Source organism: Pristiophorus japonicus, chromosome 4 (assembly GCF_044704955.1).
Source record: "Pristiophorus japonicus isolate sPriJap1 chromosome 4, sPriJap1.hap1, whole genome shotgun sequence".
Taxonomy (NCBI): domain Eukaryota; kingdom Metazoa; phylum Chordata; class Chondrichthyes; family Pristiophoridae; genus Pristiophorus; species Pristiophorus japonicus.
The window spans coordinates 165,253,843-165,279,591 of record NC_091980.1 but is presented as its reverse complement, the minus strand read 5'-3'; the positions used below and the strand labels follow the sequence as shown (position 1 = coordinate 165,279,591).

Here is a 25,749-nt window from a genome sequence, read left to right as displayed (position 1 = left end):
AAGCAGGAATGGAGTACTGAGGTTGCATGTTCAGCCATGAACTCATTGAATGGCGGTGCAGGCTCGAAGGGCCGAATGGCCTACTCCTGCACCTATTTTCTATGTTTCTATGTTTCTAAAACCTGTTGGTGCAGCCCTTGGAACAGCGGTAGGTATGAAAACCTGAAAAAAAGGTAAATTAAAGTTTTTATTTAAAATTTTTTTTGCAGCGATTCGCTAGAAAAGGGTCTTGTGAATGTATTGTGACTTTTTATTTTTTGGAAATTTTCTTTGTGTTTTCTCCCTTCCGAGACCGAACTCGCAGCGGTATTTGCATCGGAGAAAAGTTGCAGAAAATTTGCAGTTTGTGCCGCAAATCCTTGTGCAACGCTGATTTTTCCCTGAATGTTCAGCCTCGAAATCATAATGGAGTCATAGCGTAATTTTGGCGGAAAAAAAACCGCTATGACCCAAAACGGAATTTCTAGCCCCAAGTATTTACCTTGACCTTTTTATTTATTCCAGTATCACCTGCGTCTGTCTTCAATGAGCCCATATCATTTGCTACACTATTGTAGTTCTCGATACTTCTCGCTAGATGTTGCTAGTTGTTTATACAACGTAAGAACATAAGAATTAGGAACAGGAGTAGGCCATATGGTCCCTCGAGCCTGCTCTGCCATTCAATAAGATCATGGCTGATCTGATCATGGACTCAGCTCCACTTCCCCGCCTGCTCCCCATAACCCCTTATCGTTCAAGAAACTGTCTATTTCTGTCTTAAATTTATTCAATGTCCCAGCTTCCATAGCTCTCTGAGGCAGCAAATTCTATAGATTCACAACCCTCAAAGAAATTCCTCTTCATCTCGGTTTTAAATGGGTGGCCCCTTATTCTAAGATCATGCCCTCTAGTTCTAGTCTCCCCATCAGTGGAAACATCCTCTCTGCATCCACCTTGTCAAGCCCATTCATAATCTTATATGTTTCAATAAGATCACCTCTAATTCTTCTGAATTCCAATGAGGAGAGGCCCAAGCTACTCAACCTTTCCTCATAAGTCAACACCCTCATCCCCAGAATCAACCAAGTGAACCTTCTCTGAATTGCCTCCAAAGCAAGTATATCCTTTCGTAAATATGGAAACCAAAACTGCACGCAGTATTCCAGGTGTGGCCTCACCAATACACTGTATAGCTGTAGCAAGACTTCCCTGCTTTTATACTCCATCCTCTTTGCAATAAAGGCCAAGGTACCACTGGCCTTCCTGATCATTTGCTGTACCTGCATACTATCCTTTTGTGTTTCATGCACAAGTACCCCCAGGTCCCACTGTACTGCGGCACTTTGCAATCTTTCTCCATTTAAATAATAACTTGCTCTTTGATTTTTTTATGCCCAAGTGCATGACCTCACACTTTCCAACATTAAACTCCATCTGCCAAATTTTTGCCCACTCACTTAGCCTGTCTATGTCCTTTTGCAGATTTTTTGTGTCCTCCTCACACTTTGCTTTTCCTCCCATCTTTGTATCGTCAGCAAACCTGACTACGTTACACTTAGTCCCTTCTTCCAAGTCGTTAATATAGATTGTAAATAGTTGGGGTCCCACTACTGATCCTTGCAGCACCCCACTAGTAACTGGTTGCCAACCAGAGAATGAACCATTTATCCCGACTCTCTGGTCTTTATTAGTTAGCCAATCCTCTACCCATGCTAACATATTACCCCCAACCCCGTGAACTTTTATCTTGTGCACCTTGTCAAATGCCTTCTGGAAGTCCAAATACACCACCACCCACTGGTTCCCCTTTATACACCCTGTTCGTTACATCCTCAAAGAACTCCAGAACAATTGTCAAACATGACTTACCCTTCATAAATCCATGCTGACTCTGCCTGACCGAATTTTGCTTATCCAAGTGTCCTGCTACTGCTTCTTTAATAATGGACTCCAACATTTTCCCAACCACAGATGTTAGGCTAACTGGTCTATAGTTTCCTGCTTTTTGTCTGCCTCCTTTTTGAAATAGGGGCGTTAAATTTGCAGTTTTCCAATCAGCTGGGACCTCCCCAGAATCCAGGGAATTTTGGTAAATAATAACCAACGCACCCACAATCCCTGCCGCTACTTCTCTTAAGACCCTAGGATGCAAGCCACCAGGTCCAATGGATTTATCTGCCTTCAGCCCCATTATCTTACTGAGTACCAACTCCTTAGTGATTGTGATAGTGTTAAGTTCTTCATGCCCTATAGGCCCTTGACTATCCACTGTTGGAATATTGTTGGTGTCCTCTACCATAAACACTGATACAAAATATTTGTTCAGAGTTTCTGCCACCTCCATGTTCCCCATTACTAGTTCCCCAGTCTCGTCCTCTAAGGGACCAACATTTCCTTTAGCATCCAATAACAAGAATAATTTACCTTAGATGTGCATTAGTGACTGGTCTAGATGGAGGTCATTTGCTTCAGAACTTCACCATTTTGATACTATAGCCCCGATGTTTACGGGGAGGCGGGAATGACTTTTAGCAGCCGAGAAAGTCATAAATATTGGGGACCCAGAGGTCTTGCCAAATTTAACAGACCTCATTTGAATTTTTTTTCTCCGTTTCCACCTGGTAGCCAGCCTATTTGAACTGTGGTGATATATCAACTGAACCCAGCCTATCCTTCAACTCTGAAGCCAATTAGTACAACAGATTATATTTCAAGGCACTTTGGGCAACAATGATGACTGTTTCAGTTAAAGGTATAAAAATGCTTACTATTCATTAATGTCAGCAGGCAATAATTTTTCATGAATGACTTCAGGGGCAATAGAATGGAAATTATTGTTTGCTGAAGTACATACGAACATGGAATGAGAAAATGTAATTCAGCCCACTCCATCCACAGACTTTGTACACATAATAATAATTTGGATTTCTGCAGCACTAGGTAATGGATACCAATCAGTAGAAACAGTTAGAAGAGGTGACAGAAGGCAATAAAAGAGATATGTTCTGAGGAGACTGTTATGTATTTAACCCCTTGTAATCTGCACCACACCTGACCACCAGAGGGCCTAGCTGTTGGCGTCCCAAGGGATCCCAGCATCCCTTGGGAGCACAGTATATAAGCAGGCCGCCTACGAGATACCCGCACTCTGGAACCTTAATAAAGGAGCTCATTACACACAGTACTCAGTCTGACCATTTATTATAAGTGTAACAGAGACCTTTAAAGACAGGGAGTGAAGTAGCAAGGCAAGGAGGTTTGGCGAGGGGATTCCAGATCTTTGGCTTTCGGCAAAAACGGTAGCGATACAGGAAAATTACCACTTTCGCTGTGCTACCATTTTTAGGCCGCAGTTTCGGCCTTTACATCGGTAAGGGAGGCATTGCACAAGCATCTACGGCGCAAAATGCGAGTTTCGGCAACTTTAGTCCGGGGTCGTTTGCGCTGCGAGAGAGACCTTGGGAGCGGGGGAGGGGGGAGAATTTCTTTTCCCCAAAATCATTCCAAAAATAGTTACAAAACCCTTAACTATGTAATTGCTGCAAAACAATTTAAAAATAAAAACTTTAACTTCCCTTTTTTAAAGGTTTTCATACTTACCGCTGCTGGCAGGGCTGCATCGACAGGTTCTGGGCTATTCTGGGTGCGGCGTACGGATCTGGAGACTGCAGAAAGTCGATCGCAAATGCAATCGGCATCGTTGCACATCAGCACACCTCTTCCCAGTGTTACCTGGAAGCGCCGCCACCAACAGGTACCTGAGGATCCCGTCCGGTTTTTGCGACCGGGTTTTCACCATGGAGGGTCAAATTGCACGAAACCCCGGTCGCAAACCTTTTGAAAATCCAGCCCAAGGGCTGAAAGTACAGGAATTAATGGGGATTGGAAGGGGCAGTAGTGCATATAAAGTCAGAATTGTAAGACTGGGTTGTGTGGCTGGAGGAGTTTGCAGAGGTAGGGAGATGAGAGCCCATGAAGAGATGAGTGAATGTTAAGGACTTTGAATTCCATTTGTTGACGGATAGGGAATCAATGAATGTTGGTGAGGCCAGGGGTAATGATGATGATGATGAATTGGCAGGTGGGATAAGATGTGGGTAGTGAAGTTTTGGATGAGCTGAAATTTGGTGAAAGGTGGAGACAAGCAGTGTTGCAAAGATGAAAGCCAATAATCTTGGTGATTGCTAGGATATGGGGTTTCATGTTCAGCTCAGGATCAAACAGTGCACCAAGGCTGTGCCCCACCTAATTTGTCCTGAGTCTGAAGCTCAACATTTCCCTATCATGGGCTGTACCCCATTTATTTAATTTCTATCAAACTCCTCATTAAGGTAATCTTGCAAAACTCCAGAATAAAGTTGGTGAGCTCCAGGCACAAGTTGTCACATGGGGTTATGATATAATGGCAAAAACAGAAACCTGGATCAAACAAAGGGTGAATCGGAACTGAACATTCTTGGCTATAATGCATTCCGGAGAAATAGGGAAGGAAACCAAGGAGGCGGGGTGGCAGTATTGATCAAATATACTGTTACAGCCTGGAAAAGGATGATGTGTTTGAGGGTTCAAAGACAGAATCTATTTGGTTAGAGTTGTTATGCTGCTGGCTGTATACTATAGACCACCAAATAGTGGGAAGGGTACGGGGAGGAGAAAATCTGCAAGTAAAGTTCAGAAAGATGTAAAAAAAACAATCGAATAATGATAATGGGAGACTTTAATTATCCTAATACAGATTGGAAAAAAACAGTATAAAGGGCAAGGAAGGGGAAGAATTCCTTAAGTGTGTACAGGAAAACTTTCTTGATCAGTATGTTTCCAGCCCAATGAGGAAGGAAGCAGTGCTGGGTGTAGTTCTGGGGAATAAGGTGGGGCAAATGGAGCATGTTTCAGTGAAGAAGTATTTGGGAAACAGTGATTACAATATCAATAGGTTTAGGTGATCATACTCAGCTGGAAGAGGGCTAATTTCAGAGTTGAAAAGGGATCTGGCTCAGGTGGAATCGAAGATTGTTAGGTAACAAACGAGCAATGGGAGGCCTTAAGGAGGAGATATTTCGGGTACAGACTAGACAGTCCAAAAGGGGGAAAGGAAGGACTCCCCAGGTGACTAAAGATATTGGGATTAAGATTAAACAGGAAAAGGAGGCTTAAGATAAATGCCAGGTTCATAATGCAGTAGAGAATCAAGTAGAATATAGATTGTGCAAAGGAGAACTGAAAAGGAAGTAAGATAGGCAACAAGAGTGCATGAGGAAAGATTAGCAGGTAACATAAAGGGGAACACTAAAGTATTTCATAAACATATAAAGAGTAAAAGGGTAGTCAAAGAAAGGATGAGGCCAATGAAGGACCAAAAAGAAACTCTTCTTGTAGGAGCAGGGTGCATGACTGAGGTACTAAATGATTACTTTGCAACTGACTTCACAAAAGAAGAGGATGACATAGTAAAGGAGATGGTAGTAGAGAAATTGGTTAGGATGAAAATAGATAAAGAGGAGGTATTTAAACAGTTGGCAGCACTCAAATCAAAAAAGTCACCCGGTTCAGATGGGATGCATTCTAGGTTGTTGAGGGAAGTAAGGATGGAAATAGCCGAGGCTCTGGCCACAATTTTCCAATCCTCCTTAGATATGGGAGTGGTGGCAGAGGACTGGAGAATTGTAAATGTTACAACCTTGTTTAAAGAGAGGGGACAGGGATAAACCAGCTAACAACAGGCTAATTCGCCTATAGTAAGTAATGGGGGCATTTTTAGAAATAATAATCCGGACCAAATTAATTGACACTTCAATATGGGTTAATAAATGGAAGCAGATTCAATAGTAACTTTCAAAAGAGAATTGGATAGATACTTCATATGAACAAATTGCGCAGGGGAGTGAAACTAATTGGATAGCTCTTCAAAGGGCCGGCGCAGGTACAATGTGCCGAATGGACTCCTTTTATGCTGTACGATTCTGTGAATACGAGCCCAACATTACAACATCTACCATTTGATTTTGACCATTTGCATATAGAGATGGCATGTCCACCATCTTTTCCACAAGAGTATTTGAACATTTACGTCTTTTGTGCTCATAGCCTTCAATAATTCTCCAACTGATATTTAACCATTTCTATTTCACAAAGAACAGACACAAAACAGGGGGAAAAGGTCCTTTAGTTCAACAATACCTTATTTCCAAGAATACAATAAAACAAGAATGATAGTCACCTTTGACGCTATGAGGAATATATTACCTCCTAGGGTTACATAAATGATCTCATAAGAAATAGGAGCAAGAATAGGCCATTTGGCCCCTCGAGCCTGCTCCGCCATTCAATAAGATTATGGCTGATCTGGTCTTGGCCTCAACTCCACTTTCCTGTCCACTCCTCATAACCCTGGACATTCCTCTAGTTCAAAAATCTGTCGATCTCCATCTTAAATATTTTCAATGACCCAGCCTCCACAGCCCTCGGGGGTAGAGAATTCCAAATATTCACGACCATCAGAGAAGAAATTCCTCCTCATCTCCGTTTTAAATGGGCGAATTTCAATTGTACATCCCTGTCTGGAGTAAAAATAAAACGGGGAAGGTAGCTCAACCGTGGCTAACAAGGGAAATTAGGGATAGTGTTAAATCCAAGGAAAGGCCATACAAGTTGGCCAGAAAAAGTAGCAAACCTGAGGACTGGGAGAAATTTAGAATTCAGCAGAGGAGGACAAAGGGTCTAATTAGGAGGGGGAAAATAGAGTATGAGAGGAAGCTTGCAGGAAACATAAAAACTGACTGCAAAAGCTTCTATAGATATATGAAGAGAAAAAGATTAGTGAGACCAACGTAGGTCCTTTGCAGTCAGAATCAGGCAAATTTATAATGGGGAACAAAGAAATGGCAGACCAATTGAACAAATACTTTGGATCTGTCTTCACTAAGAAAGACACAAATAACCTTCTGGAAATACAAGGGGTTCGAGGGTCTTGCGAAAAGGAGGAACTGAAGGAAATCCTTATTAGGCAGGAAATTGTGTTAGGGAAATTGATGGGATTGAAGGCCGATAAATCCCCAGGCCTGATAGGCTGCATCCCAGAGTACTTAAGGAAGTGGCCCGAGAAATAGTGGATGCATTGGTCATCATTTTCCAACATTCTATTGATTCTGGATCAGTTCCTATGGACTGGAGGGTAGCTAATGTAACACCACTTTTTAAAAAAGGAGGGAGAGAGAAAACGGGGAATTATAGACCGAATAGCCTAACATTGGTGGTGGGGAAAATGTTGGAATCAATTATTAAAGATGAAATAGCAGCGCATTTGGAAAACAGTGACAGGAACGGTCCAAGTCAGCATGGATTTATGAAAGGGAAATCATACTTGGCAAATCTTCTGGAATCTTTTGAGGATGTAACTAGTAGAGTGGACAAGGGAGAACCAGTGGATGTGGTGTATTTGGACCTTCAAAAGGCTTTTGACAAGGTCCTACACAAGAGATTATTGTGCAAAATTAAAGCACATGGTATTGGGGGTAATGTATTGATATGGATAGAAAACTGGTTGGCAGACAGGAAGCAGAAAGTCGGAATAAACGGGTCCTTTTCAGAATGGCAGGCAGTGACCAGTGGAGTGCCGCAAGATTTAGTGCTCGGAACCCAGCTATTTACAATATACATCAATGATTTAGATGAAGGAATTGAATGTAATATCTCAAGTTTGCAGATGACACTAAGCTGGGTGGCGGTGTGAGCTGTGAGAAGGATGCTAAGAGGCTGCAAGGTGACTTGGACAGGTTAGGTGAGTGGGCAAATGCATGGCAGATGCAGTATAATGTGGATAAATGTGAGGTTATCCACTTTGGTGGCAAAAATAGGAAGACAGAATATTATCTGAATGGTGACAGATTAGGAAAAGGGGAGGTGCAACGAGACATGGGTGTCATGGTACATCAGTCACTGAAGGTTGGCATGCAGGCACAGCAGGCGGTGAAGGCGGCAAATAGCATGTTGGCCTTCATAGCTAGAGGTTTTGAGTATAGGAGCAGGGAGATCTTACTGCAGTTATACAGAGCCTTGGTGAGGCCACACCTCGAATATTGTGTTCAGTTTTGGTCTCCTAATCTGAGGAAGGACCTTCTTACTGTTGAGGGAGTACAGCGAAGGTTCACCAGACCGATTCCCGGGATGGCAGGACTGACATATGAGGACAAACTGGATCAACTGGGCTTGTATCCACTGGAGTTTAGAAGAATGAGAGGGGATCTCATCGAAACATATATAAAATTCTGACGGGAGTGGACAGGTTAGAGACAGGAAGAATGTTCCAGTTGCTAGTGAGTTCCAGAACCAGGGGTCACAGTCTAAGAATAAGGGGTAAGCCATTTAGGACCGAGATGAGGAGAAACTTCTTCACTCAGATAGTGGTTAAGCTGTGGAATTCTCAACCGTAGAAAGGTGTTGAGGCCAGTTCGTTAGATATATTCAAAAGGGAGTTAGATATTGCCCTTACAGCCAAAGGGATCAATGGGTATGGAGAGAAAGCAGGAAAGGGGGTACTGAGGTTGAATCATCAGCCATGATCTGATTGAATGGTGGTGCAGGCTCGAAGGGCCGAATGGCCTGCTCCTGCACCTAACTTCTATGTTTCTATGACCACTTATTCTGAAACCATGCCCCCTAGTTCTAGATTCCTCCATGAGGGGAAACATCCTCTCTGAATCTACCCTGTCAAGTCCCCTCAGAATCTTTTATTTTTCAATAAGATCACCTCTCATTCTTCTAAACTCCAATGAGTATAGGCCCAACCTGCTCAACCTTTCTTCATAAGACAACTCCTTCATCTCAGGAATCAACCGAGTGAACCTCTCTGAACTGCCTTCAATGCAAGTATATCCCTCCTTAAATAAGGAGACCAAAACTGTATGCAGTGCTGCAGGTGTGGTTTCACCAATACCCTGTACAGTTGAAGCAAGACTTCCCTACTTTTATACTCCAGCCCCCTTGCAATAAAGGCCAACATTGCATTTGCCTTCCTAATTACTTGCTGTACCCGCATGCTAACTTTTTCTGTTTCATGTACAAGGACCCCCAGGTCCTTCTGTACCGCAGCATTTTGGATTCTCTCTCCATTTAAATAATAATTTGCTTTTTCAATCTTCCTACCAAAGTGAATAACCTCACATTTTCCCACATTATACTCCATCTGCCAAATTTTTGCCCACTCACTTAACCTATCTATATCCCTTTACAGATTCTGTGTGTCCTCCTCACAACTTGCTTTCCTACCTATCTTTGTATCATCAGCAAATTTGGCAACAGTGCACTTGGTCTCTTCATCCAGGTCATTAATATAGATTGTAAATAGTTGAGGCCCCAGCAATGATCCCTGGGGCACCCCACTAGTTACAGTTTGCCAACTGGAAAATAACCCATTTACCCCGACTCACTGTTTTCTGTTAGTTAGCCAATCCTCTATCCATGTTAATATATTACCCCCAACCCCGTGAGTTCTTGTGCAGTAACCTTTTATGGGGCACCTTATCAAATGCCTTCTGGAAATCCAAATACACTACATCTACTGGTTCCCCTTTATCCATCCTGCTCGTTACATCCTCAAAGAACTCTAGAAAATTTGTCAAACATGATTTCCCTTTCATAATACAACGCTGATTCTGCTTGATTATATTATGATTTTCTGAATTCCTGCTACTACTTCCTTAATAATGGACTCCAGCATTTTCCCAATGACAGATATCTGTAGTTTCCTGCTTTCTGTCTCCCTCCCTTCTTGAATAGGGGCGTTACATTTGCGGTTTTCCAATGCGTTGGGACCTCTCCAGAATCCAGAGAATTTTGGTAGATTACAATCAATGCATCTACTATCTGTGCAGTCATTTATTTTAAGACCCTAGAATGCAGGCCATCAGGTCCAGGGGATTTGTCCATCTTTCATTCCATTAGTTTGTCTAGTACTTTTTCTCTAGTGATAGTGATATCAGGCTCAAAATTGGCCAGGAGTTGCTCCGTTTATTTTGGAGCAACTTGATTTTTCTGGGGTATCTTAAAAATCCACATTTTTCACATTCAATTTACGCGAGTGTAATTGAGTTAATTAGGATCTTTTTAGTTTAGTTTTATTTTTTTCCAAAAGGGGGCGTTTTGGCCATTTAGGCCACTTTGGCCAGCTAATAGTTACTCCAAACTAACTTAGGCCAGCGTATGTGGCCGCTTGTGAAAACCCTTGCAGAGAGTTAAGAAATCAGCGCAGGTAGGTACATCGGAGGCCAGCAAAACTTAATGACTTGACTGAAGAATGTGAATAGGATCCAACAGCTATAAAGGACATCATATGACAAACTTCGTAACGTTAATTTACTATACAACAGAAGCATTCACGGAAGCTTAAACTACAAAAATAAAAGAAATAAAAGATAGTTGAATTAAATTGCCTTATCTCTCAACTAATTTAAATAACTATTTGTTTGCAATTATTAAACTGGGTCAAAGTTGAGCCCTTTTATCTAAATGAAGTCGACTTCAATAAATAAGATATTCTCAATGTTCCTCCGTCACTTATGTTCTTCACCCCCACGCTCTCCTGCCCATCGGGGAGGGGGGGGGGGGGGGGTGGGAGGTTACAACTGAGGCCATTGATACTGTACTAGACTGACGTTAAACACTGCCTCAAACCCACTTTTTGGGAAACTGGCAAGGTGGTAATGTTGGGCCCAATTTTGGCCATGACTTGCATCAATTTTTTGGTGAGTAAGTTGGTTTTTCTGACGTAAGTTTAAAAAAAAAACATTTTCCCCAATAAACTTGCTCCAGAGTAACTTAGTTAGGTACGATTTTTTTTAGTTACGTTTTTTTTCTGAAAGGGGGCGTTCCCAGACACTTACGCCAGTTTTGATCATTTATGCCACTTTGGCCAGCTAGCACTTACACCAAATCGAGTTAGGCCAGCTCTGAAAAACGTTGCGGGCAGTTAAGAAATTGGCGCAGGTAAGTAAGTAAGGACCTACACCCAAGCATCAAACATTCCAAATAAAAGTTAAAATAACTAAATAAAAGTAAAGAACTCAGGTAAACAATTGATTAACAATTAAATATTTGCAGTAAATCCTACCTTGGGCCAGGGAAGGCAACGGGCCGGCCTGTATGGGAGGCCATTCGGTGTGGGATAGGGTCGGCCAGCAAAGATGCATTGGGAGGCTGGGCTCGATGGCATCGGGGGGGGGGGGGGGGGGGGGGGGGGGAAGGGAGAGGAAAGGCTGGGCTCGACGGCATCGGGAGGGAGGGGAGGAAAGGCTGGGCTTGGCGGCATTGGGGGTCGACATCGGGAGGGAGAGGAAAGGCTGGGCTTGCTGGCATCGGGAGTGGGGGAAGGAGAGCAAAGACTGGGCTCGGCGGCATCTCAGGTAGGGTTCTGGCAGCCTGGGCTGCAGTCAGACACAGGCGACCATTCGGCCATGGCTAGGGGTGGCGAACATCAGGTTCTGCTGACAGCTTGCAGGACAAGCTGGGAAGGCAAGGAGCATGCGCAGAGACACCACTGCGCATGCGACAGCTGCCGGCAGTGTTTTCAGCGCAGGGCTGTAGCTCTGCCCCCCCACTCCACCATGGACGCCGCTCCAGGACCTGGGACACTCGGCAGAGGGGCCAGATACCAAGAAAGTTTTTTGGCGCCCTTTCCAGTGCACAAAGTCGGCGCATAAAGAGTCAGTGCGCCATAAAAACAGGTAGGCCAAAATTGGACCCGTTGTCTCCCCCTCCCCGAAATGAATCCAGTGATTCCGCTACACGATAATTAAAGAAAGTGATTCGGCACAACGACGATCCCACAGCAAACCCCCATGGACTTCAGCCCTTACCGTGTGCAGTGTGATTTCTGCCCCACTACTATAATACTGCAAAAAGTCCCAAATGGAGATGTGTCAATTTCTGGGTGGCAGCACATCATTGCTTGTGCCAACAAATCATTACTTGCCACAACAAATCTTAGCCAATATTAACATGAGCAGCAAACAGCAATGCTATTCAAACAAAGCCCAAGAGATAAAATGCTGAACTGGAGCTTTCAAGCTGGCTTCAAAGTGGAGAGCTGCATAGTGCCAGTCATACTTGGAATCGCATTTTAAAATAATTAAACACCAGCTAACTGCTTCCCCTTTTCTGCAATAATTATGGAGTTATGTACTTAATTATAAACGTACTACAACACGCCATTGCAGCCACACGATCTCGATATCCGGTGCGAATGAGGCATTTTCTCCTGCAGTGGGCCGGGCTGTGCGGTATGCCACTCGGCCTGGGATAGGGGAGGGACACATTGGGTCCCACGCTGCAGCACGCACACAGAGGCTGGGGGCAGGAGCTACTGCGCATGCGTGCACATTCCAACGCGCATGTGCAGACGTCCTGGCTCCGCCCCCGACCCAACTGGCCACGCTGCATGAAGATCCGGGAGAGGCCAGACGGCGTCCAAAGTGGGGACCGATTTTTTTGGAGCAGTTTTCCACGCAGAAAGTCAGCGCATCTCCTGTGAGTGCGGCGAAAAAAACGGGTGGGCCAATTTTGAGCCCCTCGAGTGGACAATAATGCCCTTGGCTTTTGGCTCAGTCATTTATAATTTTGAGATACTTATAGTTGCCAACAGTTTTTTTTGCTACCAGTACCTGCCCATTATTACCAGAGATACAATATAGAAACACTGACACTGGATTCAAACCAGATCTCACCTTTAAAAAGTTTTTCAGAGCCTCATCAATGGTGGAACTTGGAGGTGTTTCATAGAAAGTTGTGGCTGCCTTCCTTTCAATCCAACCTAATTGTGCTACCTGCAAAAGAAAATTGTAAAATGACAGAGATATACATGCATAATGTAAACACGTCACTTATTTTACAAGGGAATCTGTGGCATATTTAACACAAAACTGAACTGTTGAAATGGGAAATGTTTTCAAAAATATGTATGAATGGATGCAAGAGGTAATATTGCTGTGAATTAAATATAACTTTTTCTCATGCACTTGGGTCTTTGAAACTCCAGTTCATAATTCCCTGGTAATGGGTAGACTATATTTTTTCAAACAATGCATGGCCAAAGCAGTACGCTCTAAAGCCGACATGGCTAAAGTGGAGTGGTAAGTGCTCTTTAAGAGAAATTTTCTAAGCAATGTCTTTATACTTTGTCTTGTCCTCCTATTATTGCTTAGTTCTTAAATTACTGCATATTGGTTAATATTACAGTGACCTACATTGACTCCTGGTCCGGTGACTGCTGGTCCGGCAACACCTCGATTTAAAAATGATCATCCTTGTTTTCAAATCCCTCCATGGCCTCACCGCTCCCTATCTCTGTAACCTCCTCCAGCCCTACAATCCTCCGAGATCTCTGTGCTCATTCAATTCTGGCCTCTTGTGCATCCCCGATTTTATTCGCTCCACCATTGGCAGCTGTGCCTCCAGCTACCTAGGCTCCAAGCTCTGGAATTCCCTCCCTACTCACTCCACCTCTATTTCCTCCTTTAAGACGCTCCTTAAAGCATACCGTTCCAACCAAGCTTTGACCTGTCCTGAAGTTTCCTTATGTGGCTTGGTGTTAAATTTTGTTTGCAACACTCCTGCAAAGCGTCTTGGGACGCTTTACTACCTTAAAGGTGCTGTATAAATGCATTGTTGTTGTAGTAGTTACATGGAGCAAAATGAAGAAAATCTGTTGCGTCCATACTTTGTATGCACAAAAGTTCAAGATTATAATATTAATTTCTGGTTATTAACAAGTTTAAGTTTAGAGTTGCAGTATTTCTTAACTTCTATTTTTTAAATAGCTTTTCACCTGCCTAAGACTCCTTGGACCACAGACCAACCCAGCTTGGGGTGAGGCTGAACTACTCCAAGCCCTCTGAAAATGCTGCTGTATAAACTACTGGAAGAAACAAAAGTAATTGAAAACAATATTATCACTCAGATTACATTTGATGGGAAAATCGGAGTCTGATGATATCACAATTATCACTTAGAAATTACAACATGGAAACAGGCTCTTTGGCCCAAGCAGTCCGTTTATACTCCTAATCTCAGGTACCCACCCTGTTCTCATATAACTTTATTGCCCTTTCCTTCAACCATCTATGTAACTTCTTAAATATTGACAAGATTTCTGCTCCAGTCACGAATTCCATTGGTGCATTACACAGCCTCACAACCCTCGATGTAAAAACATTTTTCCTACTATATATCTGAAACCTCTTATATTTAATCTTGTATCTATGTCCCCTTGTTCTAGATGGCCCAACCACTGGAAACAGTCTGCTTCTATCTATTCTGTCCAATCCCTTCATAATTTGAAACACCATTATCAAATCATTCTGAAATCACTTTTATTCTGACAAAAATGGCCCCAATTTTTCTGCCTCATTCTTGTACAGGTTGAACAGCCATGAACTCACTGAATGGCGGTGCAGGCTCGAAGGGCCGAATGGCCTACTCCTGCACCTATTTTCTATGTTTCTATGAACCTCCCTTATCTGGCATCCTCAGGAGCTGGCCTGTCCCAAACGAGGTATTTTTCCGGATGAGGGGAGGTCACGTGTTTAGGTGGACTGCGCCTTTAAGTGCTGTTGCTAGGGTAAGCATATGTGTGTGCGCCGATTGGTTGGACCGACTGTCAGTTAGTCAGTCAGCCAATCAGTGTTCAGGGGACCCCGAAGAGCCAGCGAACCTTGGAACAGTCGGCGAGCTGGCTGGCCCTGGCAAATCGGCGGGCCCCAGCGGGCCTCTGAACAATTGGTGGGTTCCCACGGGCCCCAAAGAATCGATGGGGCCCGAAGAACCGGTGGGCCTCAGAACAGTTGACAGGCTCCAGCAGGCGCCAAAGAGTCAGTGAGCCCCTACAAATCGGCGGGCAGGCGGACCCAGAAGAGCCGGCGGGCCTTGGAACTGTCAGCGGGCCAGCCGGCCCAGAAGAGTCGGCTTGACCCCCCCCCTAGGGAGCGCTGTGTGGAGGAACGACCAGCCCGGGGACTGTGGTTACAGGAGTTCCAGCAGGGCAATGAGGATGAAGCAGCCGATTGAGGAGAAAGATTATATTGGAATGCAGCATGGAACACCCAGGGCCCCACCGTCTCAGCCTGCGATTCCCAGTGCTGGTGGAATGCAGCCTGTAACACTCATGGCCACACCGTCCCAGCCTGCGCCTCCCACTGGAGGAGTTTTGTGATACAGACCCAGGGCGAGGCCAAGGAGAAATGTACCACGCTGTCGTGAGATGGAAGGTGCAACGGATGTGGCTCAGGTGATGGCACTGGGTGTGGAGACCAATGAGCTTGCCCAATCACTCGTGAACACTGTCAGTGAGGTGGGTGATGAGGTAACGGCACTGACGGCAGCAATAGCAAAAATGACATGAGGGACATGACAGGACATGAGGGAGGAAATTACAGAGGCAGCGGGAACGACGGCACAGGCCATTAGGGAGGAAATGTCACAGGTAGCCAAAACGACGGCACAGGCCATCAGGGAGGTAGCTGCTGCAATAAGGGAACACAGCCAGGTCAATCCACTGCCCCTAACCCTAAGTGATTTTACAGTGTAAGTTTTTTCTAATGTAAATTGTTTTGTAAGTAATGTAACTTTACAAGACTATAAGTGACCTTAAAGTTTTTAAGTGATCTTAAAGAGTGATATTAAAGTACAGTTTGATAAAAAAAAAATTATTACACTAAAGTGAAGTTCATTCTAAAATTTTCAATAAAATATTTTTTACATTGAAACTGAATCATGTTCCATTAAAACAACAAAACAATTAGGAACAGCTGCAAAAAATAAACATGTCAAAGCGGAACAGTTGTCACTGAACCCACAGGCATCAGTAAAGCATTCACTGATGAGCTGATGGTGCAAGGCTCGAGCAATCATTAAAGGAGCACGATGGTCCGCCCTCATCTGACGTCATGCTCCGGCCTCAGGTACTTGCATGGTTTCCTCATCCTCGTCATCATCCTCCTCCAGCTCCTCCTCCTCCTGCTCGTCACCTGCATCTTCCACACCATTATCATTAGGCACTCTCACCGCAGGTGGGTCGTCTTCTTCCTATCAGCTACTGCTGCCTCATGAATGCTAAGTTATGCAGCATGCAGCACACAACAGTGAAGTGACCGACCATCTCAGGGGAATATTGCAAGTTGCCTCCGGAATGGTCCAGGCATCGGAAACGCTGTTTCAAGATGCTAATGGTCCTCTCTATGATGCTGCGTGTCTTAATGTGCAGCATGTTGCATTGATGGTCAGCTTCCGTCCGGGTTACACGTAGGGGCGTCATGAGCCAGATGGCGCAGCTGTTGCCTTTGTCTCTAAGTAGCCAGCTCTGCCCTTCTGGATGCTGCTCAAACATGTCAGATATAGCGCTGTCGTGTAGGATGAACGCATCATGGGTGCTTCCAGGGTATCTTGCATCGACCAACATGATGATGTGATACTTATCGTCACACACAAGCTGCACATTAATGGAGTGGAAGCCTTTTCTATTCCTGAACTGCTCGGCATCCTCCACAGGTGCTCGCAAGGCGATGTGGGTACAATTAATGCAGCCCTATACCTTTGGGAAGCCAGCAATCCTGCAGAAGCCCACAGCCCTGTCACGCAGTGCTTGTGCAGTCATTGGGAATTTCCTCCGCGCATACAAAGCAGCTGTGATCTGGCGAATGGAAACCTGTATTGCACTTTGAGAGATGGCGCACACATCTCCAGTTGTACCTTGAAACGATCCTGAGGCATAGAAGGAAAGTGCAGCTGTAACATTCAGTTCAACAGACAAGGCAGGCCACCTGCTGCTTCTCGGCTGCAACTGTGGTCTCACCAACTCTCAGATCTCACGGACAACTTCTCTGCAGAAACGCAGCTTTCTGACACAATCTGCCTCACTCAGGTCCAGGGAGGAACGCCCGACTCGAAATCTCTGAGCTGTGTTACGCCTCCTGCCCAGCAGCCTACGGGCTCTGATGTTCCTGATGCAATGAGCTCTAATCAATTCTCTCCTACGTAGCACAGTGACGTTATATTAAACTCAGGAAATAATGAGTCAGAATGTTGAGTTCCAGCCCTACTTCAAGATTTAAGTATACAAATATGTTCCGAAACACGATGCAAGTTTAAACTTTCAATATTCTGACATTTTCAAGTGCAAACCTCTCCTTCAATACATTTAAGTTGTAAACAGCTCTAGTATTTGACTATTCAGTAGCCTTTTATAAACTGCAGACTGTAACTACTGAATCTACTTGATTCTTTTGAGTTTTCTGCCATGCTTTTCAAAGTATATACTTTAATAAAACATGAAAGGTTTATTGGCTTTTTAAAAATTCCCCACTGAAGTAAATGTAAGTTTCAACCTTTGCTTATTGAGCAGAAATGGACTCAGTCATGTTGAAAATGCCACCAGTCTGAGAGGAAACCAAAAGTAGAAAAACTTGGTGATGTAGTCATAAAGCAGCCACTCTGTATCCCAAAATCACATGTTCAAATCCTTGCACAGGGTGGTGTCATATCAGTAGTTTTGGTCTCCTAATCTGAGGAAGGACGTTCTTGCTATTGAGGGAGTGCAACGAAGATTCACCAGACTGATTCCCGGGATGGCAGGACTGACATATGAGGAGAGACTGGATCGACTGGGCGTGTTTTCACTGGAGTTTAGAGAAGAATGAGAGGGGATCTCATAGAAACATATAAAATTCTGACAGGACTGGACAGGTTAGATGCAGGAAGAATGTTCTCGATGTTGGGGAAGTCCAGAACCAGGCATCACAGTTTAAAGATAAGGGGTAAGTCATTTAAGACCGAAATGAGGAGAAACTTATTCACTCAGAGAGTTGTTAACTTGTGGAATTCTCTACCGCAGAGGGTTGTTGATGCCAGTTCGTTGGATATATTCAAGAGGGAGTTAGATATGGCCCTTACGGCTAAAGGGATCAAGGGATATGGAGAGAAAGCAGAAAAGGGGTACTGAGGTGAATGATCAGCCATGATCTTATTGAATGGTGGTGCAGGCTCGAAGGGCTGAATGGCCTACTCCTGCACCTATTTTCTATGTTTCTATAACCATTGAATAATCCGCGGCATTGAGATTGATGCACCCATCCTTGAAGTAAAATTAAAACTTTCAAACGTTAAAGGTGGTGCAAAATGGCAGCACAGCCCTACTCTTCTCACTCCCCAAACAAGGTAAGAAACCCAAAGGTCTTTTGTTCTCTCCCCCTCCAGTCATGTGACTTCTCTATCCCTCCTCGTCAGCAGCCCCCCACCGCCAAGCCTGCAGAGTTCAGCCTTCTCCCTCCCTCCCATCACCACCCGCCCCCCCACCACCAGCCTGCTGCGTTCTCCGTTGATACTCCTCTCTCCGCCCACCAACCTGCCGCGTTCTCTGTTGATACTCCTCCCTCCTGCAGCCCCGGTATGCCGCGTTCTCCCGATTCTTGCCCTGACCGAAGGGTTTGCCGGTGTCTCGCACCTTGCCTTAGCTGAACGGACTCCCGCACGGCCAGCCGCCGCATAGTTCAGTTTAAGGTAGGATTTGATTCAGTACTTTTATTTTTAATTTAATTCTTTACTTCACTTCTTTATTTTTTATTGCATCGTTATTACTGCTTGTGCTTTGTTTGGTGCTTGAAATGTTGTTATTTGCGCCGATTCCTTAACTGTAAGTAAGGTCTTTCTGTGCGGACAAAAGTGGACACATAACTAACTTAGGCCAGCGTATGTACAACTTCTTTCTGGCCAAATTGGCATAAATGGTGTAAGTGGCTGGGAACGCCCCCTTTTGGAAAAAAAAACTGACCTAACTTACTTACTTACACTAGTGCAAATTAAATGGTCATATTTGTAACTAAAAAGATACACCAGAAAAATCAATTTACACCAAAAAATACGGTGCAACTCATGGGGAAATTTGGGCCCATTAATCCGGGAGAAAATTAATAACCACTTGGATTAGTATGGACTAATAAAGGAGAGCCACCATGGATTGGTTAAAGGAAAATCACGTTTGATTAACTTGGTTGAGTTTTTTGATGAAGTAACAGAGAGGGTGTACGAGGGTAGTGCTATTGTTGTGTATATGGACTTTCAAGAGGCATTTGATAAAGTACCACATACTAGTCTTGTTAGCAAAAGTGAAGCCCATGGGATAAAAGGGGCAATAGCAGCATGGATACGAAATTGGTTAAGGGATAGAAAACAGAGGTGAATGGCTGTTTTTCGGACTGCAGGGAGGTATATAGTGCAATAGCCCAGGGTTCAATATTAGGACCAAAGCTCTTTTTGATATACATTAATGACTTGGACTTGGGGGTACCGAGTACAATTTTGAAATTTGCAGATGACACGAAACTTGGAAGTGTAGTAAACAGTGAGGAAGATAGTAATAGACTTCAAGAGGACATAGTACAATAGCAAAATATTGCAGATGCTGGAATCCGAAACAAAAACAGGAAATGCTGGAAACACTCAGCAGATGCTGCCTGGCCTGCTGAGTGTTTTCAGCATTATCTGTTTTTGCTCACGAGGACATAGACAGGCTGGTGGAACAGGCAGATGAAATTCAATGCAGGAAAGTGTGAGGTGATACATATTTGGTAGGAAGACAATAAATGTTAAATGGTACAATTTTAAAGGGGGTACAAAACCTGGGGGTTTTGGGAAGAATGTGAAGGCTTTGGAGGGGGTACAGAAGAGATTTATTACAATGTTTCCAGAGATGAGGGATTACAGTTATGTGGATAGATTGGAGAAGCTGGGGTTGTTCTCCTTGGAGAAGAGAAGCCTAAGGGGAGATTTGATAGAGGTGTTTAAAATCATGAATGGTATAGACAGAATAAATAGAGAAACTGTTTCCAGTAGCTGAAGGATCGTTAACCAGAGGGCATAGATTTAAGGTGATTGGCAAAAGAACCAGAGGCAACATGAGGAAAAACTTTTTTACGCAATGAGTGATTAGGCTTTGGAATGCACTGCTTGATAGGATGGTGGACACAGATTCAATAGTGGTCTTCAAAAGGGAATTGGACAAGTACTTGAAGGAGAAAAAATTGCAGGATATGGGGAAAGAGCTGGGGAGTGGGCCAAACTGGATTGCTTTCCAAAAGAGCCGGCGCAAACTCGATGGGCTGAATGGCTTCCTTCTGTGCCATACAATTCTAACAGAAGTAACTAATTTAACATTAAAGGCAATTCAGTTAGCACTCGAGAGGAATAAATAAATTGTAAAGACAAATTGCATAAACGTGGCTTGTATTCTATTGAGCTTAGAAGGTTGAGGGGTAATTAATTGAGATGTTTAAAATGATGAAAGGATTCAATAGGGTAGATACGGAGAAACTATTTACTCTGTCGGGGAATCCAGAGCAAGGAGGCACAATCTTAAAATTAGAACTAGGTCATTCAGGAGTGAAATCAGGAAGCATTTTTTCACACAAAGGGTAGTGGAAATCTAGAACTCTCACCCCTAGAAGGCTGTGGATGCTGGCTCAATTGAAATTTTTAAGACTGAGATCGACAGCTGACAGCACCCCAGAAACTCCTGAATCCTGGGCAGTGCTGTAGCGGATACATAATCTGCCTAAGTCAGTTTACACTGCCAACATTGTCTCTTGTGACTCACTAACACTGATTAGAGGTCAGCGAGGGTTTGATGTCTTGCCGAATTTGACTGCTGATTGCTAGTGAAAATGAGGAGCGTTTTTGATCCAATTTGTTCCTGGCATAAAGTAAATCCATTTTGGGGTAAATTTCAGAGAGAAATTCTGAGGCAGACGTTTTGCTGGTTTCTTGCTGCCTTCTTTGCCTATCTTAGCCTCAACATAAGCTGTGCCTAAAAATAAAAATAAACACACCCAAACAACTTTTTAAATGTCCATTAAGCTGCCATTGTGACATGCAGTAAAAATGGGGCTGTTCAGTTACCCGTCGGTTGCACACTGAGCCCTGACAGATCAAAGCAATGGTTAAGCAAAGTTAGAGAGCTCTATAATATTATGCTTGGCTGCAGTCCAACATATCCCATAAGTTATTTCATACTGTGTTATCCTAATACGTGACCGTTTTAATGCCAAGATACTTAACAATTCGGTGCTTTGTATAATTGTGATCTCCAAATCAGAAAGAAATGCCTGTATTAATGGTTTTAGAGTGACCTTTACCCTGTGATGGCAATTAGCAGCTGGTTTATTTCATTTAAACTCTTGGGAGAACTTTTATTCAATTCCTTTCCAAAGAAATGTAAGGACACAAGCATCCCCTTAGTGAAAATGGATACCATAAGAAAACAAAACACACAAGCTGCTCTGAGAAATGCATGTACATACATCTTTGGCCCTTTTTTTATATCTCCTACTCTCCCAGGAGCATCAATTGTGGTTGGAGTACAATTCCATTGATGCTGTTCACCAGTCAGTACCACACAAATTCTGTATGTGTGAGCCTAAACAGCGAATATTGGCAGGGTACTTGGTTGTCAAGGACCAAGTATAATGTAGCCAAGTTTGCTGACGATACAAAGATGGGTGGGAAAGCAAGTTGTGAGGAGGACACAAAAAATCTGCAAAGGGATATAGACAGGCGAAGTGAGTGGGCAACATTTTGGCAGATGGAGTATACTGTGGGAAAATGTGAGGTTATCCACTTTGGCAGAGAAAATAAAAAAGCAAATTATTATTTAAATGGAGAAAAATTACAAAATGCTGCAGTACAGAGGGACCTGGGGGACCTTGTGCATGAAACACAAAAAGTTAGTGTGCAGGTACAGCAAGTAATCAGGAAGGCAAATGGAATGCGGGCCTTTATTGCAAGGGGGATAGAGTATAAAAGCAGAGAAGTCCTGCTACAACTGTTGAGTATTCGTGAGGCCACCGAGTACTGCGTCCAGTTTTAGTCTCCGTTTTTAAGGAAGGATGTACTTTGCATTGGAGGCAGTTCAGAGAAGGTTCACTAGGTTGATTTCTGAGATGAAGGGGTTGACTTATGAAGAAAGGTTGAGCAGGTTGGACCTGTACTCATTGGAGTTCAGAAGAATGAGAGGTGATCGTTTTGAGACATATAAGATAATGAGGGGGCTTGACAAGGCAGATGCAGAGAGGATGTTTCCACTCATGGGGGAATCTAGAACAAGGGGGCATAGTTTTAGAATAAGGGGTCGCCCATTTAAAACTGTGATGAGGAGGAATTTCTTCTCTCAGAGGGTTGTAAATCTGTGGAATTCTCTGCCCCAGAGAGCTGTGGAGGCTGGGTCATTGAATATATTTAAGGTGGAGATAGACAGATTTTTGAGCGATAAGGGAGTAAAGGGTCATGGGGAGCGGGCAGGAAAGTGGAGCTGAGCCCATGATCAGATCAGCCATGATCTTATTGAATGGTGGAGCAGGCTCGAGGGGTCAAAAGGCCTACTCCTGCTCCTATTTTTTAATGTTCTAATGACCCCACAGCCAAGTCTGACAGTGTCCGCCCAATTTCCGCACATTCAATTTCCAACAGGTGTCACTAAATAGTGATCAGAAGGGGCCTCCCTGGCTGATTTTCCCTTCCCTAGGCCAGTGGGTCTGAAATCCCTTCTGCCATTCCAACTTAAATCAGCAACTATATATCGTAGGTAGTGTAGTGTTATGGTACTGGACTAAATTTTTTTTTGTGGACTTGTTTATGGGCTTCATCAGGACCTGCAATCAAATTACAGTTTCATTACTTTTGAAAATCCACCCCACCCCATCTCATCTCTACTGAAGATGCCTTCTCTTGCTGGGCACAGGTCCCTGGATGTTGCCCAAGTGACCATTCTTCATACGAATCTAGGTGAGTGCTTGCTGGTAAATCAACGATGCAGGCGGTCACAGCTGAGCCCGACTTGGTCCTCACCCGACAACCACATGCAGCAGGAACACCCGCTAATTCTTCTCTTTCCCAGAACAGGGAGCTGAGGCCAACAGTCGCACCCCCAACCGATTTGGTCAATTAACTTGAATAGACCAAGTGCTGGATTTTCCCTATGTTGCCGCCACTATTCATGCCCTGGAGGGGTGGTAATGGTGGCGGGGATGGTTTACGGGCAGGTTGCTAGCTCCCAGCGACCCCGTTGGGAAATTAGTTGCTGGTTTTGCGTGGGCGCTGAGCAGCACGGTTTTGGAGCGTCGAGCCGATGTGGAACGCCACAGGTTTCGACAGCTCATCGATTTTTGTTGGTTGCCGACCCTCTAGTGCTCTGTAATGCGCCGTAGTGGGACCACCTGGAAAACCAGGCGGTCAGAGCTGCCCCGGCGGCGGTGAGTGAAGTAAGTAGTGAATGAGGTAAGTTTGATTGTTTTGTTTATTTTTATCTTTGTGATTTATCCGAATGTGGGGTGGGAAAGTATTGTGAGTGTTTTTTGTGTTTTGTGAGGGATGGGGGGGTTCCCTAGGGAAGCCTCTCTTAGGGCGCTCCAAGGTCGACTCTTTAGAAACGGTTTTTCAGTTGCTTAGCCGGCCTTGCACTCTAAAAGAGGTGTGAAGCGCTTCCTTTAGCGCTCCGCCCCACACCCAGGGCTCAGGTGGCAAATTTTATGGCTGCAGGCACAAACCATTTCCCGGCGCTAACTTTACCGCCCCGCTGCCATTATCGTTCCGAAGTGACCAGAACCGAAAATCCAGCCCCAAGAATCAAACTTTGGATCTTTTCAGCCTGCATGGTTTAGTACCACAACTACACAATGCACACTACTCATTAGTTACAATGACTGATCAGAGGTACAGTGTATTTTTGTGCCTGCAGAATATTCTTGCTTGCAAAAACATACAAATCTTCAGTTTAAAAGCAGAATTTCAGGGAAATTTATCAGCATGGTACATACAAGGAGATTCTACCATCTCAGTGCTGCTTGAAGCTGGAGAGTTAGCAATCCCTGCAAAATGGTTTTAACTGGCCTCCAGGGTGCAGGAATCATCTCCTTGTAACTTGGCCTAACGAGATCTGACATTGCCACACATGTACAAGTTACATGTGCTAGATTCATGGTAATCCCTAGGGATGCCATCTGGCCTTGTAACTCACCACAAAAATACACAAGTGTCAAAGATGTCAGGCATAGAACAATGCACAAAAACATTTTAAAAATCTTAAATGTAATGAGTTGGGTTCCATGGCTGCTTGCTGTTAAACAGCTGTGCAGGGTCCATCTGCAGTGCAAACGTTTTAAGTTGAGTGAATTTCGTGCAATTGCCAATCTCACTCTGCAAAGACAGCAAAAAATCAGACTGAATTTTCTGTAATTGACCCTTTTATTGATCAGTTGTACTAATGCACATGCTGCTTCGAAGGCTGAAATTTTACCGGTGCTCAGAGGACAGAATGGGTGGCGGGTCAGCTGCTAATCCGCTGCTTTGCTACTTTCCCAGATTTTGGGTCTGCAGCAGCGGGGGAGACAGCTTAGGTCATAATAAGCTAATTAAAAATAATTTTGAGCTCCACGGGGTTTACGCTGTTCGGGGATCATGTCAGGTAAGGATGTTGGGAGTTGTGTGACCATCAATTCATTTCTTTACTTGACAGCTGCAATTGTGCTATAAAAGCCCCCATCTCATAGCTGTTCACTTTCCAAGATCAAAAGCTGTTGCTTCCTGCATTTGGAATGCACACTGAGCTTAATGCATGTTCCAAGTGTTTGGAGCAATTTCTCTATCCAGTGTCCCCTCATTGGAACAACCTCTCTCACCCTTAACAGATTGCTTCTGTCATTTCAAGTTCACCTGCCATCTACTACATTAGCATCGGTGCCCCTGAAACTCTCACCTTGGTCCTCAGAATCCCACCATGATCGGCCACAACACCAGCAGCACCAACAACACCAACTTGCTCCGCAATCAACTGATGCTGCACAGGACACAGGGGATCAGCACCTGACCACACTGCTGCCTGGTACTCCAGGTATGGCCTCACCATGGCCAGATTTACTGTACTTGATGCTGTACACCCTAGCTGCCACATGCTGTGTCAGGTTGGCACCACCCCACACCAACACCATAAAGCATCCCTCCAATGTCCAAACATTCCTTTCACACTGCTCACCTTTGCGGTGGGCACAGTTATGTCTCACCATTCACTGAAACTCACTAAGCCACTTCCAAAGGTGAACGCAAAGTGTTGAAAATAAAGATTTCAATGTTTGATAGCACATTAACAGAAACTTTACATGAACATTGGCTAAAAAACACAAGTGCCTACCCTTGTGTGTTGTTAGTTGGTATGATTGGACTAGGACGAGGTGAGTGTGAGGGGTGGCTAGTGAGATGGGGAAGTGATAATGTAGATAGAGAGGGATGGGTGGAGGTGCAAGGTAAGTTGGTGTGAGTAAGGATGTGTAAGAGGAGGGTAGGGAAGGCAGAGTGATGGGGATGTGATGAGTGGCACAGCAGGATGAGGTTGAGCGTGGCTTTGCAGTAATGTTTCTTGATTCACTAAATTATTGAAAGATTTGTGTCACTGCAGCCTGGTCCTCCTGACGACGTCCCTGCTTGTGCCCTCCCGTGCAATGTGCAACCAGGCTGTGTTGGTATCCTGGGAAGTTCTCTTCCGCCCATTTTGGAAGAGTCACAGTGCTGTGACTCCATAAGCATCTGAAGGAAGTCATGGGGGAGCCTGGGTGTAACTGTGCACCTTTGCGCAATGCTGTAGAATCTGGACAGCGCAACTGTCAAACTAAATTTGGACATGGCCCCTTTAAGCAAAACAGCTTGTGATTACCCCAATGGCTGCGCCAAGATCAAGATGTTACT

The 25,749-nt window shown here is 44.2% G+C and overlaps 1 protein-coding gene across 3 annotated transcripts in view; it reads right to left on the bottom strand.

The window, feature by feature from the left end:
- The window catches only part of rmdn3 (regulator of microtubule dynamics 3), a 430,747-nt gene that overhangs the window by 17,756 nt on the left and 387,242 nt on the right, over positions 1 to 25,749 (bottom strand). For all 3 annotated transcript variants that reach the window (XM_070878788.1, XM_070878789.1, XM_070878787.1), the window contains exon 9: positions 12,699 to 12,797. In XM_070878788.1, coding sequence (XP_070734889.1) covers positions 12,699 to 12,797 — 99 coding nt within the window. The remainder of the gene's footprint in view (positions 1 to 12,698; positions 12,798 to 25,749) is intronic.